The sequence below is a fragment of the Oncorhynchus clarkii genome, chromosome 2 (assembly GCF_045791955.1).
Source record: "Oncorhynchus clarkii lewisi isolate Uvic-CL-2024 chromosome 2, UVic_Ocla_1.0, whole genome shotgun sequence".
In the NCBI taxonomy this organism is placed as follows: domain Eukaryota; kingdom Metazoa; phylum Chordata; class Actinopteri; order Salmoniformes; family Salmonidae; genus Oncorhynchus; species Oncorhynchus clarkii.
In genome coordinates this window covers 80,193,040-80,210,622 of record NC_092148.1, presented here as the reverse complement: position 1 = coordinate 80,210,622, position 17,583 = coordinate 80,193,040, and the positions used below count along the sequence as shown (strand labels likewise).

At 40.3% G+C, this 17,583-nt stretch overlaps 2 protein-coding genes across 2 annotated transcripts in view; both read right to left on the bottom strand.

Moving 5' to 3' along the window:
• Window positions 1-4,388, bottom strand: part of LOC139374581 (fatty acyl CoA reductase 1) — a 45,696-nt gene extending 41,308 nt beyond the window's left edge. Inside the window, exon 1 of the mRNA XM_071115590.1 lies at window positions 4,293-4,388. The gene's annotated coding sequence lies outside the window, so the exon portion shown is untranslated. The remainder of the gene's footprint in view (window positions 1-4,292) is intronic.
• A 3,445-nt stretch (window positions 4,389-7,833) lies between these two features.
• On the bottom strand, window positions 7,834-16,817 carry LOC139382727 (dickkopf WNT signaling pathway inhibitor 3b). The gene is made up of 7 exons (XM_071126836.1): window positions 16,544-16,817; window positions 16,061-16,147; window positions 15,796-15,873; window positions 13,280-13,372; window positions 12,763-12,907; window positions 11,362-11,512; window positions 7,834-8,083 (listed from the first exon to the last, which is right to left on the bottom strand). Exons 1-7 carry the CDS (start codon window positions 16,766-16,768, stop codon window positions 8,059-8,061), a joined length of 804 nt encoding a protein of 267 aa, XP_070982937.1. The 5' UTR covers window positions 16,769-16,817; the 3' UTR covers window positions 7,834-8,058.
• Window positions 16,818-17,583: the final 766 nt, after the last annotated feature.

The window sequence follows — 17,583 nt, the reverse complement described above, 5'->3', positions numbered from 1 at the left end:
TGGAGTTGTGTTTTCAAATACATTTTTTGTTCTTGAAATATTTTTGGGGAATAAAATGCAGTTTTGCTCTCTATTAGAAAATATATGATTGCACTTTTATTTTTACTTTGAAGCCTCGATTTTGCTTTCAGAACAATTATTTTTGATCTCGACAAAAATACATCTTATTTATAAGATTATTATATTTGTTGCAAGTTGGAGAGGGGGCTAATAGCTGAACAATAGACTATTCTTTAGTAAAGGTTGAATAGTCGAACAGCCGAGGTAGGTGTGAAAACCCCCCCTTCCCATCACAGACCAGATTTGCCCTAACGAGCGAGGGGTTAGGAGTTAGAGCACTGATTATGATTGTGGGTCCCAATGGACTATTGTGTCTCTAACTGACAACGAGTGGGATATATAAACCGAATAAACTGATAATTGTGCACGACTTCAAATGAAACAAGCAGGGAGCAGGTTACGAACCCTCAACCTTCTTGCCCGAAGTCCAGCGCGCTATCGACTGTGCACCAAAAGCATGCTCAAGCCGAGAGAGTCCTCTCGGTAGCTTGCTACTCAATGTAATAAAAGTAATGACTTTTCAAATAAGTTACCTTATACGTTATATTGACTGACAATTTGTTAGCTACGCTGTCCTTACATAGCATATCACTACAGCAGTATGTACCGGTATATTAGCTATCTACCTAACGTTAGTAGTTATACATCAAACTTAACAGTATATTAACTATAGGCTAACTACCCAACGTTTATTGACTTGAATATTCCCATCATTCTTAGCTTAGCTAAATGGGAGTCGTTGTGCATTCTCAATGGACATTCGGGTGCCTTCGTAAATTAGCTCTGACTACCTACTCTGATTTCAGAACACTCTCGTCTGAGTGTACCAGAGCGCAGAATAATGAATTTACGAGCGCTCAACACCCGTTGAATATGTCCCGTGTCAGAAAACGTAGGCAAAAAAAACTATGAAATTGTTTGCAGCAGCACAGTTACAATCACCAATGCTCTGGTTAACACGAAAACTGCCTAACCAGCTCTGCTAGGGCAAGTAAAATGGTCCGAGTGGTCTCATTTATGTCTAGAAGTAGCTAGCAAGCTAGCCAACGTTAGCTTGGGTGCTTAACTGCTGTTGTAAGGCCAGAACGCTCAAATCAACCCTACTCCTCAGCCTCAACATCCAGTGTGTGCGCCGAGAGCGAAACGGTCTGAATTTACCCAGAGGGTTTTTCACAGAATAGAAACACCATAATATTAATCAAATGAATTAAGCAAGTACCAGTTAAAGGTTTGGACACACCTAATTCCAGGCTTTTTCTAGATTTTTACTATTTTCTACATTGTAGAATAATAGTGAAGACATCTCAACTATGAAATAATACATATGGAGTCAGTTAAGAACAAATTCTTATTTACAAGGACAGCCTACTCCTTCCTCCCGGTCGGGGAATTGAACCCCGATCTCCCGTGTGCCTGCAATATGGAAGACTATCGAATGCTTCTCAAAGATGCCCTCTGGTGGTCAAACTAGCACTAACTCACAACAGAAAAAAAATGGCTGACAATTAAATGAATTGCCACAGAACGCTGCGGCAGCCCGCAAGTTGTGCCGCAGTATGACGTAACTTTTAATTGAGGAACCACTGTACCCGATTCGGGAAACTCGAGGGCCCATAATATTTTATACAATGTTGCAAGTTTGCTCATGCTAGCATCAGCCGGACCCAAGTTAGTAGGTTTCAAATTCGTTGCAGACAGGCCATGGTAGCCAATGTGATTTATAAGATAATTATTTTTAAATCATGATAGTTTCTACCTGTAGGCTGCAATGTTTTTATGTAGGCTATTTTTACATAGTTGACAAATGACAATAGACGTTACTGTTTAGGTTTGTATCATTTAGGTTAATTTTGATTAACCACATGACAATGATTGAGACACAAAGACATTATTATAAATGAAATGGAAATGTGCATATGAAAACCACAACTGGCACGCAGACCGGGAGAAATAAGATAAATTGGCATTCCACATGAGAAAGGTTGCCGACTCCTCGTGTAACCTATTACTGGCAACTTAAGGAGAGTAATGGCAGAAAGCCAGTAGGAGGGGAGGAGGATAGGTCGGGTAAGGTTACATTTTTTTTCCTGGTTATCTTGTTCTCTGGCTCCCTCTTGAGTCATGTGTCTTATTTCATTAAACAGTGCGCTTCAAGCTCAATGCATATATAGATTTTATTAAAACATATAGGGTGCGTCTATATGGAAAAATACACCTTTAAAAATGTAAACCAATCAATTGGTCAAAAGAACAGACAACTTTCGGTCAACCAAGATATGTTTTAGATGAGGACAGCCCTATTGGGAATAGTAGGCTATCTTACATAAGTCTGCAAATGCTATGATGCATGGAATGCTTTACTATAAAGGTACATTTTTAATGGTGAAAATTTGCTCCCCAAACTTCACTCATGTGCCGCCTATGCATAAGCTAGTGATTTTGCTGTTCATTATTAGTCTTGTTGACTGAGGAAAATGTAAATGTGGACAGTTATTCTAACATGTTCAAAGTGCACAGTAAAGACACACGTCATTGCATCCTCAATTTGCATGTTCAGTTGAGATTCATTACCGTAACCTAAATGTGATTTTTGTCATTCTGAGCACCATAGGTGGACACCCTAATCAAGTTCCCCAATGCATGTGGGTCCAGTAATTTTCTCAAATGTCCGGTAAATTAAAATGCTACCGGTCAAATGGCCAGTGCCTCATTTTCATAACTGAAACCCTGCCTGGCCTATAGTGCCATTTAGCTCAGGTATGGAACAATGGGAAGTTGGGAACCCAGAAACATACACTGTGTTACTGCGTAGTGCCAGATGCATCCCTTGAGCTAATCTGCACACAGTTAAACCAGGTTTGCATATACTGTAGGTCTACTGTTCCTGTACAGCACTGATCAGATGTGCCATGACATTTGTTTAATGTGCAGGACTGGTTCCCTCTGGACAAAGCAACAGAGCAGACAGTCTATGATTTACTCTATCAAACCAGTGACAAGTCTGTGACAGCTGCAAGCTTGTCAAACAGAAGCATTGTCTCCAGCCAAGCGGCAAGGCAGTTGTGGTACCAGTGGCATCTTGTCCTCACATTATATATAGGCCTACTGTAGGTGTGTGCTTATTATAAACCAAATAAACCATTTGATAAACAGGTGTCACAAGGAGAAACTTCAACTGTAGAGTAAGGACATAAAAAGCCATCAAGAAATCCCTGGTGACTGGTGAGCAACATGTGTAGGCTATTCACTAAAGCACTACCGTGAAAAAATGGATACCCATTCGTGGAGGAAGGAATGAAGGTAAGCTGGCTCGTAAAGGTGGGTATGAGAGAACAGTGGTTGGATCTCAAAGAAAACACTCCCCAAAAGCCATTCAAAAGCCATTGAGACAGGCTGCTACGGCTACATTTACAATGACGGCCTACACCGGCCAAACCCGGACGACGCTGGGCCAATTGTACGCCGCCGTAATAGTTAAGTGAAATGACAACAAACCTCAAAGGCAATGTGTTACTAAAAGTAAGACCACCTTTGTAGTTTAGAGAAATCTGATGACAAGTCCACCTCAGCAGCTGTGAGTAATTTTGGCTTACTTACAGCAATTACATACAAATGTCAAATGGAAAGGGCTTGCCGTGAGTCATAGGACCAGGCTGGATATCTTGTGACCCTGGTTAAAAAGTCAGACAACTTGCCAGTTACAGAACACATGCTTTAAAATGGCTTACCTCAAATAAGTGTCATTCCAGATGAACTTAGACAGCAAAGCAATCTATGAATGTTGTACAGAATTATAACGGGTTTTAATAATGAACAGCGACTTGGGGCTGTGCCACCCCACACACAAGAGCCCAAGCTAGATAGCTAGCCAGCCACTAGCTAGCCTTCCAACTTCTCTAGTGTTGTGAGAAATTCCCACTAATTCATAGCTGGCTGCAAAACCAGCACCACTAAAGTAAGAAGAATGTAAAAACTTTCTGAAAAGTATAGACATAATGAGTGTTAACAAAGCTACAATACTTTCTTGAAATAGTTTTTCTAGCTAACGTTTACCACCCCCCTTGCGCATCTTTTCCGTGGCATGCTGTCTGTCGCACGTACTATAGTTAGCAAAAGCTAGCCATTTGCAGTGATCTTTGAACATTTAAAAATGTTACATTTAGCTAATGTAGTAGATTCTAGTGCACAACAAAACCAAATCAGAGAAAATAGCATGTGAAATACAGATATACCTGCAATTTCGAGGGGGCTGAGTTTTCCTGCGTTAAATCAGAAGTATCTGCCGGTTGTAAGTGCCGCAACAGCTCAATTTTTGCGGGCTGAGAGAACGGGCGTATTCATTTGGGAAACGGTTTATGATTTAAGAAGCAAACAGAGCAAAACAAGAGTTTCTATTGGACACATTCAGGTAAATCCCTCCCCGTTTCGTTCCATTAGCTTACGTTTAAGAAACATTTTGTAACAGAATTGCCTTAATGAATAGGCCCCAGGAAATGTGACGGGTTGCTGGTTGCCAGAGATGTGACGTCAGCATCAACCAAACGAGTCCACATTGTTGTATTTCACTGTTAGCAACTGCTTTATGGAAATTCATTTTCTTTGACATAAAAAAAATATATAAAGTATAGTTTAATTCTAATGATCAAAAAAAAAAAGCATAGGCCTATCATGATCAAAAATACGTCTGAGGTTTCATTCCCATATCAGTCAATTCAATCAAAAATATTTTACTTGATACCAACAGAGAAAGCATTTACATTGCAGCACAAAATTAGAGCATAAGCCTGTAATAGAATGGACGTGACCGTAATAAGTGTTGCAATTAACTGAGCACTTAGCCTATGTCAACACAGGCAGCCCAATTCTGGGGTGCGTTCAGTTTGATTGAACGTTTGCTACTTTGCGCAACGGTTAGTACTGAACGACACGTTTCCCAAAAACGTTACTGAACAGACTGACTGAGGTATGTCTACTCCGTTTGGTGGGTGTGGCTTGAAGCAATGAGTGATCCATTTGAAAGGGGAGCAGTGCATTTAACTGGTCGTTCAACAGCACCGTTGTTTTTGGTTGTTGAGTCAATTAGAACATGCCCATTTCAAGCTTATCCTTCTAAAAAATAAGAAGTTATTTCAGGAAATATTAAGGCAAGTTAGCTGGCTAACTGTATGATCCTGCTCTGTAGTAAACCCATTAGAATTGAGCTGCCTGTGTAAACACAGCCTTAGAAAATCCAGGTCGAGAGCCACGCAGAATGGGCTGGGATTTTACCATTAGCATTAGGTCCACATGCAGTTTGTCCTGATGTGGTAAAAGGTTAATTTTTCCTGATGTCCCACAGCTGTGTGTAATCTGTCTATAATGCAGTGAAAAAGCCAAGTTTTGCCATGACTTCAACCACCCCAGGTTTTAGGCTCACTAACCCACTGGAGTACTGACATATCCAGCCTAAATTGTAGGCTGCTGCCCACTAGAACATCACAAGGCAAAAAAAGACTGCAGTAGATTCCAAAAATGTATATATATTTTTTAAACTAGGCAAGTCCGTTATGAACAAATTCGTATTTTACAATGATGGCCTACCAGGGAACTGTCGGTTAACTGCCTTGTTCAGAACAACAGATTTTTACCTTGTCAGCATGGGGATTCAATCCAGCAACCTTTCGATAACTAGCCCAACACTCTACCAACTCTAACAACCACCAGACTACCTGCAAAGACTGTAGCAGAGTGTTTTTGGGATGATTTTTAAATCACATAACACATAACTTAGTCACATAACATTGATAAACAGGATCTGTTACTCATTTTAGGTTTGTACAAATATTTGTCACAGATATGAAGGCCTGTTTTTTTTTTTACTTAAAAAAAAAAATTGCACTGAACAAAAAAATATAAAAAAGATTTTCCATATTTTTTCATTTTGATTTACAGGAGCAATTAGGGTTTTCAATTAGTCGGCTCATGGATTCGAACCAGCAACCTTGCCCAACACGCAAAACCAATAAGCTACCTGAGTTGCAATTCATATAAAGAAATCAGTCAATTGAAATACATTTATTAGGCCCAAATCTATGGATTTCACAATTGGGCACACATACCTTAAAAAAAAAAAGTAGGGGCGTGGATCAGAAAATCAGTCAGTATCTGGTGTGACCCCCATTTGCCTCATGCAGTGCGACATCTCCTTTGCATATAGTTGATCAGGCTGTCGATTGTGAACTTTGGAATGTTGTCACTCTCCTCTTCAAATTGCTGTGCGAAGTTGCTGGATATTGGTGGGAACTGGAGCACGCTGTCAAACATGCTCAATGGGTGACATGTCAGGTGAGTGTGCAGGCCATAGAACTACACAATTCCAGGAATTCTGTACAGATCCTTTCGACATGGGGCCGTGCATAATCATGCTGAAATATGAGATGATGGTGGTGGTTGAATGGCATGACAATGGGCCTCAGGAGCTCGTCACGGTATCTCTCTGCATTCACGGCACCATCCACGCTGTCTGCCACCTGCCCGGTACAATTGAAACCGGGATTTATCCGTGAAGAGCAGAATTCTTCAGCATGCCAGTGGCAAAGGTGAGCATTTGGCCACTGTACTCAGTTACGATGCCTTACTGCAGTCAGGTCAAGACCCTGGTGAGGATGAGCACGCAGATAAGCTTCGCTGATGTTTTCTGACAGTTTGTGCAGACATTCTTTGGTTGTTTCATCAGCAGTCCGGGTGGCTGGTCTCAGACGATCCCTCAGGTGAATGAGCCGGATTTGGGCGGGTGTGGTTACACATGGTCTACGGTTGGGATACAGGTTGGACGTACTGCCAAATTGTCTAAAACGACGTTGGAGGCTGCTTATGGTAGAGAAATTAACATCCAACAGCTCTGGTGGACATTCCTGAAGTCAGCATGCCAATTGCACCTTCCCTCAAAACCTGAGACGTTGCAAAGGAAAAACGCTCCCTAACAGGGATGTAAACAACTTAACTGTCCTTCCTGTGTTAAAGTAATGGTAATGATTTTGCTTTGCTTATTTAAGCGGTTCATGCCATAATATGGACTTGGTCTTTTACCAAATAGGGCTCTCTTCTGTACACCACCCCAACCTTGTCACAACACCATTGTCTCAAACACATTAAGAAGGAAAGAAATTCCACAAATTAACTTAAGGCACACCTGTTAATTGAAATGCATTCCATGTGACTATATCATGAAGCTGGTTGAAAGAATGCTCCAAGGGTGCAAAGCTGTCAAGGCAAAGGGTGGCTACTTTGAAGAATCTCAAATATATTTTGATTTGTATAACACTTTTGGTTGCTACATGAGTCCATGTGTTATGTAATAGTTTTGATGTATTCACTCTTATTCTACAATGTAGAAAATAGTAAGAAGGAAAAACCCTTGAGTAGGTGTCCTAACATTTGATTAGTACTGTATATTCCAGCCCTGATCATACTGGAAACTGAAATTGGGTAGAAGTTTCAATTAGCACCAGAATGTGACCCTTCCCAATGTGTCCTAGGACGTGCATGTATGTGTGCAATGCAACTGTTAAACCAGATTAACCTACATACAGAGTCAACAGAATGTTGTATTTCTACCTCAAGCATCACTGTCTGAGTCACAACTAAAGAACAGAGAGGATTCAACATAAAACAGGACATCAGATGCGTGTATAATGCTGCCATCTAGTGTGTGTACACACACATATACATACATATATATACATATATAAATAACAGCACTGCCCTGTAATATCAATAGTAATAGCTGCAGAGTAAATACAATATATTTTTTTATTTATTCAAATTACATCATGAGTGCTTTGCTTGGTTAGTTGATGTGGTTGAGAACACATCTGTCAGCCCCATTTTCATCTGGTTCGGCCATTGTCTGTCTAACAATGCCAGACCGATACTAGAGCCCAGTCAGAAGTTTCCAGAAAACACACAACCATGTCTCATCTAAAGGAATTAGTCCTCTTCACTGTATCTGATGGTCACCTAGTTCACACACAGGGATCCGCGTCTGAAAAAAATTAAATGATAACAAGTTAGTAAAACCCATAGACATTTCAATATGGCTCCCGAGTGGCACAGCGGTCTAAGGCACTGCGTCTCAGTGCAAGAAGCATTACTACAGTTCCTGGTTCCATTCCAGGCTGTATCACATTCGGGCATGATTGGGAGTCCCATAGGGCGGCGCACAATTGGCCCAGTGTCGTCTGGGTTTGGCCGGGGTAGGCCGTCATTGTAAATAAGAAAATAAGAATTTAAATAAGAATTTGTTCTTAACCGACTTGCCTAGTTTGATATAACACGTCATGTAAATACGTTTGCTGAAATTCATGTAATGCCTTACAATATTAAATTGTAAAATGGATGGCTATGACAGTCAAAGTTGATTCTAATTTGGCTTTGAAATTACTTTTTATGTATTGATCAATGGAGAAATGTTTTTGGGCCACCAAGCCAAAACTTTGGCAGTGATAATTTGATCTGTCATAGTGAGTAAAAAAACAATAACAAAAACATTTTATTTCACCAAATTAACAAAAATAGCACATTCAACTTCATAAAACATTTTTTCTCCCCATCTCAAGTTGTAAAACAAAAACTAGTGCCTCCAGCTTAATTAAATAATGAAAACAAATTGCCTGAGATCACTAGGCTGTTTTTATTATTATTTAACCTGTAATCTATATATTTTTTATTTTTGTATTTTACCCCACTTTTTCAATCTTGTCTCATAACTGCAAATCCCTAAAGGGCTCGGGAGAGGCGAAAATTGAGTTATGCGTCCTCCTAAACATGACCCGCCTAACCGCACTCCTAAACAAGGTAGCCAGCCGCACCAATGTGTTGGAGAAAACACTGTTCAACTGGCAGTCGAGGTCAGCCTGCAAGCATCCGGCCGACCACAAGGAGTTGCTAGGGCACGATGAGCTAAGTAAAGCTCCCCGGCCAAACTCTCCCCTAACCCGGACAACGCTGGGCCAATTGTGTGACACAGCCCGGGAATGAACCCGGGTCTGTAGTAACGCCTCTAGCACTGCGATGCAGTGCCTTAGTGGCCTCCCGAGTGGTGCAGCGGTCTATTTAAACAACAATATAGTACCAGTCAAAAGTTGACACACCTACTCATTCAAGGATTTTTCCTTTATTTTTCCTATTTTCTTCATTGTAGAATAATAGTGAAGATATCAAAACCATTAAAATAAACAGATATGGAATCATGTAGTAACAAGAAAAAAAAAGTTAAACAAATCGATACGTTTTATATTTGAGATTCTTCAAAGCAACCACCCTTTGCCTTGACAGCTTTGCAAACTTGTGGATTGTGGAGGCCAGGTCATCTGATGCAGCTCTCCATCCTCAACCGTAAGGCTCTCCAGAGGGTAGTGAGGTCTGCACAACGCATCACCGGGGGCAAACTACCTGCCCTCCAGGACACCTACACCACCCGATGTCACAGGAAGGCCATAAAGATCATCAAGGACATCAACCACCCGAGCCACTGCCTGTTCACCCCGCTATCATCCAGAAGGCGAGGTCAGTACAGGTGCATCAAAGCTGGGACCGAGAGACTGAAAAACAGCTTCTATCTCAAGGCCATCAGACTGTTAAACAGCCACCACTAACACTGAGTGGCTGCTGCCAACACACTGACACTGACTCAACTCCAGCCACTTTAATAATGGGAATTGATGGGAAATGATGTAAATATATCACTAGCCACTTTAAACAATGCTACCTTATATAAATGTTACTTACCCTACATTATTCATCTCATACGCATACGTATATACTGTACTCTATATCATCGACGGTATCCTTATGTAATACATGTATCACTAGCCACTTTATACTACACTATGCCACTTTGTTTACATACTCATCTCATTTGTACATACTGTACCCGATACCATCTACTGTATCTTGCCTATGCTGCTCTGTACCATCACTCATTCATATATCCTTATGTACATATTCTTTATCCCCTTACACTGTGTACAAGACAGTAGTTTGGAATTGTTAGTTAGATTACTTGTTATTACTGCATTGTCGGAACTAGAAGCACAAGCATTTCGCTACACTCGCATTAACATCTGCTAACCATGTGTATGTGACAAATAAAATTTGATTTGATTTGATTCTTGGTCAAATAGCCCTGACACAGCCTGGAGGTGCGTGTTGGGTCATTGTCCAGTTGTAAAACAAATGATAGTGGGACTAAGCGCAAACCAGATTGGATGGCGTGTCTTGAATTCTAAATAAATCACTGACAGTGTCACCAGCAAAGCACCTCCACACCTTCATGCTTCATAGTGGGAACCACACATGCGAAGATCATCCTTTCACCTACTCAGTGTCTAGCAAAGACACAGCGGTTGGAACCAAAAATCGCAAATTTGGACTCAGACAAAAGGACAGATTTCAACTGGTTTAATGTTCATTTCTTGCGTTTCTTGGCCCAAGCAAGTCACTTCTTTTTGATCCTTTAGTAGTGGTTTCTTTGTAGCAATTTAACCATGGAAGGCCTGATTTACGCAGTCTCCTCTGAACAGCTGATGTTGAGATGTGTCTGTTACTTGAACTCTGAAGCATTTATTTGGGCTGCAATCGGAGGTACAGTTTGCTCTAATGAACTTATCCTCTGCAGCAGAGCTAACTCTGGGTCTTCCTTTCCTGTGGTGGTCCTCATGAGAGCCAATTTCTTCATAGTGCTTTCAAAGTTCTTTGAAATTTTCCACAGTGACTGACCTTCATGTCTTAAAGTACAAGGCACACCTGTTAATTGAAACGCATTCCAGGTGACTACCTCATGAAGCTGGTTGAGAGAATGCCTAGAGTGTAAAAAGCTGTCATCAAAGCAAAGGGTGGCTACTTGAAGAATCTGAAATCTATTTTGATTTGTTTAACACTTTTTTGGTTACTACATGATTCCATATGTGTTATTTCATTGTGTTGATGTATTCACTATTCTACAATGTAGAAAATAGTAAAAATAAGAGAACTCCTGAATGAGTAGGTGTGTCCAAACTTTTGACTGGTACTGTATATCGATAACTACATGTGAAAATATTTTAAAATGCATTAAAATACATTTCCGAAACATTTAACATATTTTGTGATATGTTTTACATATGTTGGAATGTATTTAAAATGTTTTAAATATATAACATGCATCCTAAATAATGTGGTAAAAATATATTGCAATTGTTTTTCTTTTTTTTGTATGGGAAAATCTGACAGACCCATCTGCAACAATCACAGCTGTTTTATGAAGATTAGAGATGCTCTCACCCATGGGGTTGGCAGTGGAGTCCACCAACACAGAGGCAGTATTCCCTCGGCCCCTCCACGTCCCAGGACAGCATGTCCATCAGCAAGTTAGGGTGGCTGTTGCACGCTTCACCCTTATCCGGCCTGGGCTGGCACACTGGGAAGAGCAGCTCTGCAACCACCACAAGAAGGACAGAGAGAGAGAGAGAGAGAGAGGTGGGGAAGCAGAGGAGATGAGGATCGTAAGAGGGGGACAAGGGTTGAAGAAAGCATAATAGACAAGGAAGGGGAATGCATGAACCTCATAGGAAAGAATGAAGTGGGTACAGGCTGGGCTCTAATATGCAACAGTATTGGTCACATATGCTCCTAAATATTTAGCTGTGCTGTGCAGTGCACCTGGAATGCTGATTTGGTAGCCTAGAAAAATATTCATCCAGATAATATATTAAATGACAAAATGTGTCGTTGGAAGCAAGCAAAGTTGTTACATTTGTGTTTCATGTCTGTCTCATACAAATAAGCGACATAAGAGGCCACTTAGGGTCCCGTGACCACTAGGGGACCCCCTCCCAATTTTTATTTTTTTTTACAAATATGGTAGTGCATCAGCAGTTTTACTTGTGTTATGTCAGTCACTCAATTAGCCCATGTCAGCTAGGTCTAACCAGCTATCTAAAAATGTTAGCTGACATGGGCTAATTAACAACCAGGCACCCAGGGCACTTGCACAGGTAGTCTGACCTGCAGGGGGCCCCCATTCAGTTTGTTAGTCACCCAGATATATGAACATGGCATTAAGTCAAGGCAAAAGGCGTGGAACTGCAGGAAAATGTATTTTCTCCACTGCCAGGACAACTCATCACAAGAAAAAAAATGGCTACCTCTCTGTTTAGCGCAAAAATCACACAGAGCCAACAACTGACCACTTACGCAATGTGGACGTTGACGCTCATTCTTCAAAATAAAGGCCTGAAACTACGTCTAAAGACTGTAGACACCTTAGGGAAGCCACAGAAAAAAGGAATCTGGCTGATATCCCTTTCAATGGGCAATAGGGATGCATAGAAAGACAGGGGTTTCAAAATAAGAGTCACTTCCTGATTAGACTTTTCTCAGGATTTCACCTGCAATATCAGTTCTGTTATACTCAGACAATATTTTTATAGTTTTGGAAACGTTAGTGTTTTTTCTATCCTAAGCTGTCAATTATATGCATATTCTAGCATCTGGTCCTGAGAAATAGGCTGTTTACTTTGGGAACGTTATTTTTCCAAACATAAAAATAGTGCCCCCTAGCTTCAAGAGGTTTAGAATCATGGGTTCAGGAGAGAAAGAGGACCAGTAAGTAACAAAATACTTTAACACAAACAATACCTTGAACAGTTAATTAAATAGATAGGTTTGTGTTTGACCATATACCTTTGAGAACGGCACAGCAGTGTTTTGGCTTACAGTCACTCTGGTAATGACAGATGCTGCCTGCATTGCCCTTGGTGGCATTCTTAGTGCACTGTCCCCACACACACATCTGGTCTGAACAACACTCTTCATCCTTTGTGCAGGTCTAAAAAAAAACACATTAGTAATGGTCATAGTTTTTGTGATTGGAACAAGCTGGGAATCAGAGACATAATCTAGACCAGGGATGGCCCGCAGACCAATTGGAGTGTATAGATGTGGGTACGCAGACCCACAAGCCACTGCTGACCCTCATTAGTAGTTCTGATTTTTTGTGGCCCCCACCCCCATCAAAGATGCCCATCCCTGATCTAGAACTTCACAAGATCTGGAATATCATCAGAAGTACACAACTAACTTGGGTTCATTGCATTTGTTTACATCCCTTTCGTTTCCATTTCTCAACTCAATGTAAGGCTGAATTTTGACTCAGGATGGGGATGAAAATAAGATGTTAATCCCCCAAAAAAAGACTCACCATATCAACATCTTTGCAGGGGAGGCACTTGGAGCTTACTATCTCATATAGGCAGTAACTGTTCTTACCACAATCTTCATCAAGCATGCATTCCTGGTAAGAGAAATCACATTCAGACAGGACCAACCAGCATCCACATAACACACTTTCCAACCCCCCTCCCACACAGGTATATTCCCTGTTTTATTAACCTGTCCAATTTCCACAACATTTGTTTTCACACAAATGCTTTGCTCATTAAGGGATGTGCATATACCTTTACATTGAGTACAGATGGATTGGATGGCTAAAAATCAAGAAATTCCAGTTAAATGGTGTTCTTGTTACAGACTGAACACTGGCCCTCTATCGGCCTGAGGAAACAGCTTCTGCCAAAAATTAGTCATCTAAACCTCGTGATTAACTTTATCTCTTCGTGCTATGTGGAGTCGGAGAAACTCAGCAGGCTTACAAAAACAACATACTTTGTCAGAGAGCTCCCAAAGTCTGTCAGCCTTGAGCACTTGGCTACTGAGAATGGAGACCTGATGGGTCTGTGGATATGCCTAACACGGTCTTCTCCCACACCTAGCAACATGAGAATACAGCATTTCACTACACAAACAGTACCCGATTCACTTGCCATGAATAAACCTGAACCCTTTATTGTTTCATAACATTGGCTGTGTGTGGTGTGCGCCATCATGACCTAATTATTTCCATTGTGGGAAGTCAAGATGTGAGCATACACAGTGTATTATGTGTTTTTGTTTCAATCTCTTTTACACTCCATTGAACCACAATGACATGTACTGTATCAAATAACAGGCAGGATCAAACACACATCCCCGCCTTCCATCTCCATGGCAGCCTGGACTAGTCTAGACAGATGCGGGTTGTGTCACTAACAGCAGTCTGGCAACCATCAACAGTAAGAATTTCCTTCACCCGCGTACCACTCAAATCCATCTCAGCCAACCCCTTAGCTCACATGAAGTAACAATACATATCTAGGATATAGCTTCTTGCTTTATAATGTTCTTATTTCTTGTGTGTTTTTTGTTCTACCTTCTGTAATTATTTTGTGATTATTACTGCATTGTTGAGTTTGGAGTTTGCAATGAAGGCATCTCACTGTACTTGTGCACATGACATTAAAACATAAGGAATATCTCTGCAAAAGCTTCAGTAAAAAGAATGCTTCCCAGTTCACCAGACGGGATAACTCAGTGTTGGGGGACTGGAGGAGACACTGTGGAAGACATGCTGCACACCAACCCTAATACCCTGTAATTCTGTTGATAAAGCACAGCTGTTTAGGCATCATACTGTGCATAGGGCTGCTCTTCATTTTTCCCAAAGCAGAACATTTTCCCCTCACTAAATATTTAACCAAACTTATCTCTGTGGAGCAGCCCACACAGCAGCAAAATTAAGTAGACACAAGTTTCAAAAAAAGTAAAATGACCCAAGTGCAAGTCATTTGAGGTTTCCAGCAGGCTGTTTCCATGCATTTTTTATGTCTATTAATTCAACCACATTCTGTAATGATGCCAGGAAAGGCAAAAGATCAAAACACTGCCATAAAATCTCCAATGGTGAAACAGCCTGTGGAATAATGGCTTAATATTGGTGTACTCGTGTTTTTTAAAAGTGTAAAGTAAATGGCCACCTCTTTAAAATACACTATGATCTCATTCATTATAAAAGACAGACAGACAATCTATTCACAAAGTTGTAAAGTGTTCCTGCAGTAGCTGAGAAATGACTTGGAAAAGAACACTGGTTTGAAACGGGGGCAACAGGATACATTGTTTCAGTCTCAAAACAAACTGTACCCAGTTCCCTCCTTCCTTGCATAATGAGCTGTTTGATGAGGAAAAGGTTAAATAACAAAAGAGCAGAGAAAATAGGCAATGGTAGAACAGCTGGGTTTAAGTTATTCAACAGGCTTCACCTTGGATAGAAAGGCGTCTCTAGGCTCTCTAGTACTCATTTGTTTTAGAGGAATAGCAATTGACTTAATTATTGTCTTGATGCTCCACCTCAATAAACTTACTTAGCTATATCACATAGTATCCAAACAATACATATCATCAGGTTTGGGATCAATTGCACTTCAATTCCAGCATATTCAGGAGATAAAACTTTGATAAATTTGACCTAAAAATTCCCTGAGATAATATTGAAACATCTAAGGTTTATATTACCATACACGTCCTCTAGCGTGGGGACGAGGTTATGAACTGTGAGACAGAGAGATCACATCTGTGTAGTCATCAGTGATTAACTCGGTTTCTTCAACTGTCATACCCTGCTATGGTCTCACCTCATTCCATCTGGCTATTATTCAACATATACAAACATCCTTGTCTGAATAGAATAACTGTCATGGGATTGTTCTGATGATCAGTACCCAGCTGTTTGCAGACTTGGGAGCTGAAACACCTCGTACCTCAAACTGGTTTGCATTAAACTCCTTGTGATCCTTTTTTCAGCACCTAACAAATAAAAAAATATATATAATACAAACTCACATGATCAACTTCGTTCCATTGGCCATTGATCTCGATATGGGTCTGGAAGTGAGTCCCCCCTGTTCTGTTGTCCATTTCCTAGAAGAGAAACCAGATACTTTCCTTGTCAGAAAACCTAAACATGTAATGCCAAAATAACCAACCATTGTTGTCTGATCTCCCTCTAGAATATAAAACATCCAGATAAAATGTACATGTTGATGACTTGTGACATGCATCCACACAATCTTGCATCATTACCTCACCCTGTTTGTAGTGCACCTACCTTGTCCCTATATGTACTGGTCTCATTGTGGTAGTTTGGAAGCAAATCCTGTATATTAAGCAATGATTTGGCACTCTCATTGACCATCTATGAGAAAAAGTGATAAACATTAAAATTGTGAGCGCATCTTGTTTGTTCCACAGTTCATATCTCTGGTTCTATGATAGACCATGAAACATACAATTTAAATCCTTTCATTTATTAATTGGCACTTAAAGTACAATACAGACATACAGTACATTAATATTTACCAACAACTGGATGTGTGGGGGGAAAAAACAGTAGACTACAAGGAAAGCAGGCTATTAATCAGGTATAATAAAAACACACAGCCTGGCTCTACCCATGGCCACAACGTCAAACGTTTCCCTGGAATTAAAAACGTATTGTAAATAGTCTGCTATTCAAAATAATTAAAGGATAGTTGTAAATAGTCTATTGAATTACAGTGTATTCTTACATATAGCTGAATGGAACATTTACCTGATCCACAGCCTCCTCCAGTACGTGCTGCGTGTCCTCCATCAACATCTCCACCTCTCGGAACATTTCGTTTAGAGTCGCATGACCTCCATTCAAATGGTCCTCGAAACTAACACCAGTTGTCGAGATGTCCGGGATGGTCTTCGGGCTCGAGATTCCATTCACTAAACACAAACAAAAAGTAAGCGCTGCAACCTGCATCATCCTCGTGGTGGGACCAGACATACTTGTACCAACAGCATGCAAAGACGCTGACGCACACAAAGCACAGCTGTTTTATTTGGAAACTCAAAAGGGAAAAAAGAAACCGGAAAAAGAATCATGGTATTTTTAACGGGATCTATGGTAAGTATAAAGCCAAAGTTTTGGGATCCAGAATGTATTGTATTATCTAAATGGTTATTGGGATTCTGAGGATTCTGATTCTATTGTTTCTGCTGCTTCTATTGATGGTGATGATAATTAAAAATGTCCCTTAATCAGCACATTTTCTTACCTTAAGTATATTGTCTTTGGATGTTACTGTTAATGTTAATGTTAATGTTTTAACACTAGAATTGACCTATTATTTTGTTCACACTATCACCATACATTCATTATAGGCCCTAGGACTACTATTGTGAATGTATATGCTTAAAACACAATAGCATATCACTGGCTAAGTAAATATACATTTTGGAATAAGCACATTTCTCATATTTAAAAAATAAACTTTAGTTATGTGGCATGAAATGCCGAGCGTGAAGTTGACAGAGTTGTCTAATGCTGTGCCGGAAGCGTGACCATATATAGAAAGTATATATGGCGGATTTGCAATAGCACTGTTAGTCCTGTAGATGGGTATGTAGGTCTAATCCTTTTTTTCAGACGCATGTAGTCCAGGGACATACGATCAGTCTATGATTCCGTGGGAAAATTCAACGAAAACAACACTTTTTTACACAATCAAATGATCTTTGATAGTTATTTGATTATTTATTTTTACAATATGTTTCCATAATTCAAATGTATGGGATCCATAACTCACTTGTAGGTACTCA

What these genes read in the sequence shown, in the direction of transcription:
- LOC139382727 (XM_071126836.1), bottom strand. Translation starts at nt 16,768, where the DNA reads ATGTCTGGTCCCACCACGAGGATGATGCAGGTTGCAGCGCTTACTTTT. An exon ending in TGGAGGAGGCTGTGGATCAG is followed by an intron (nt 16,148 to 16,543) that starts GTAAATGTTCCA and finishes TTTTTCTCATAG; the next exon opens with ATGGTCAATGAGAGTGCCAA. An exon ending in AATGGAACGAAGTTGATCAT is followed by an intron (nt 13,373 to 15,795) that starts GTGAGTTTGTAT and finishes TTCTCTTACCAG; the next exon opens with GAATGCATGCTTGATGAAGA.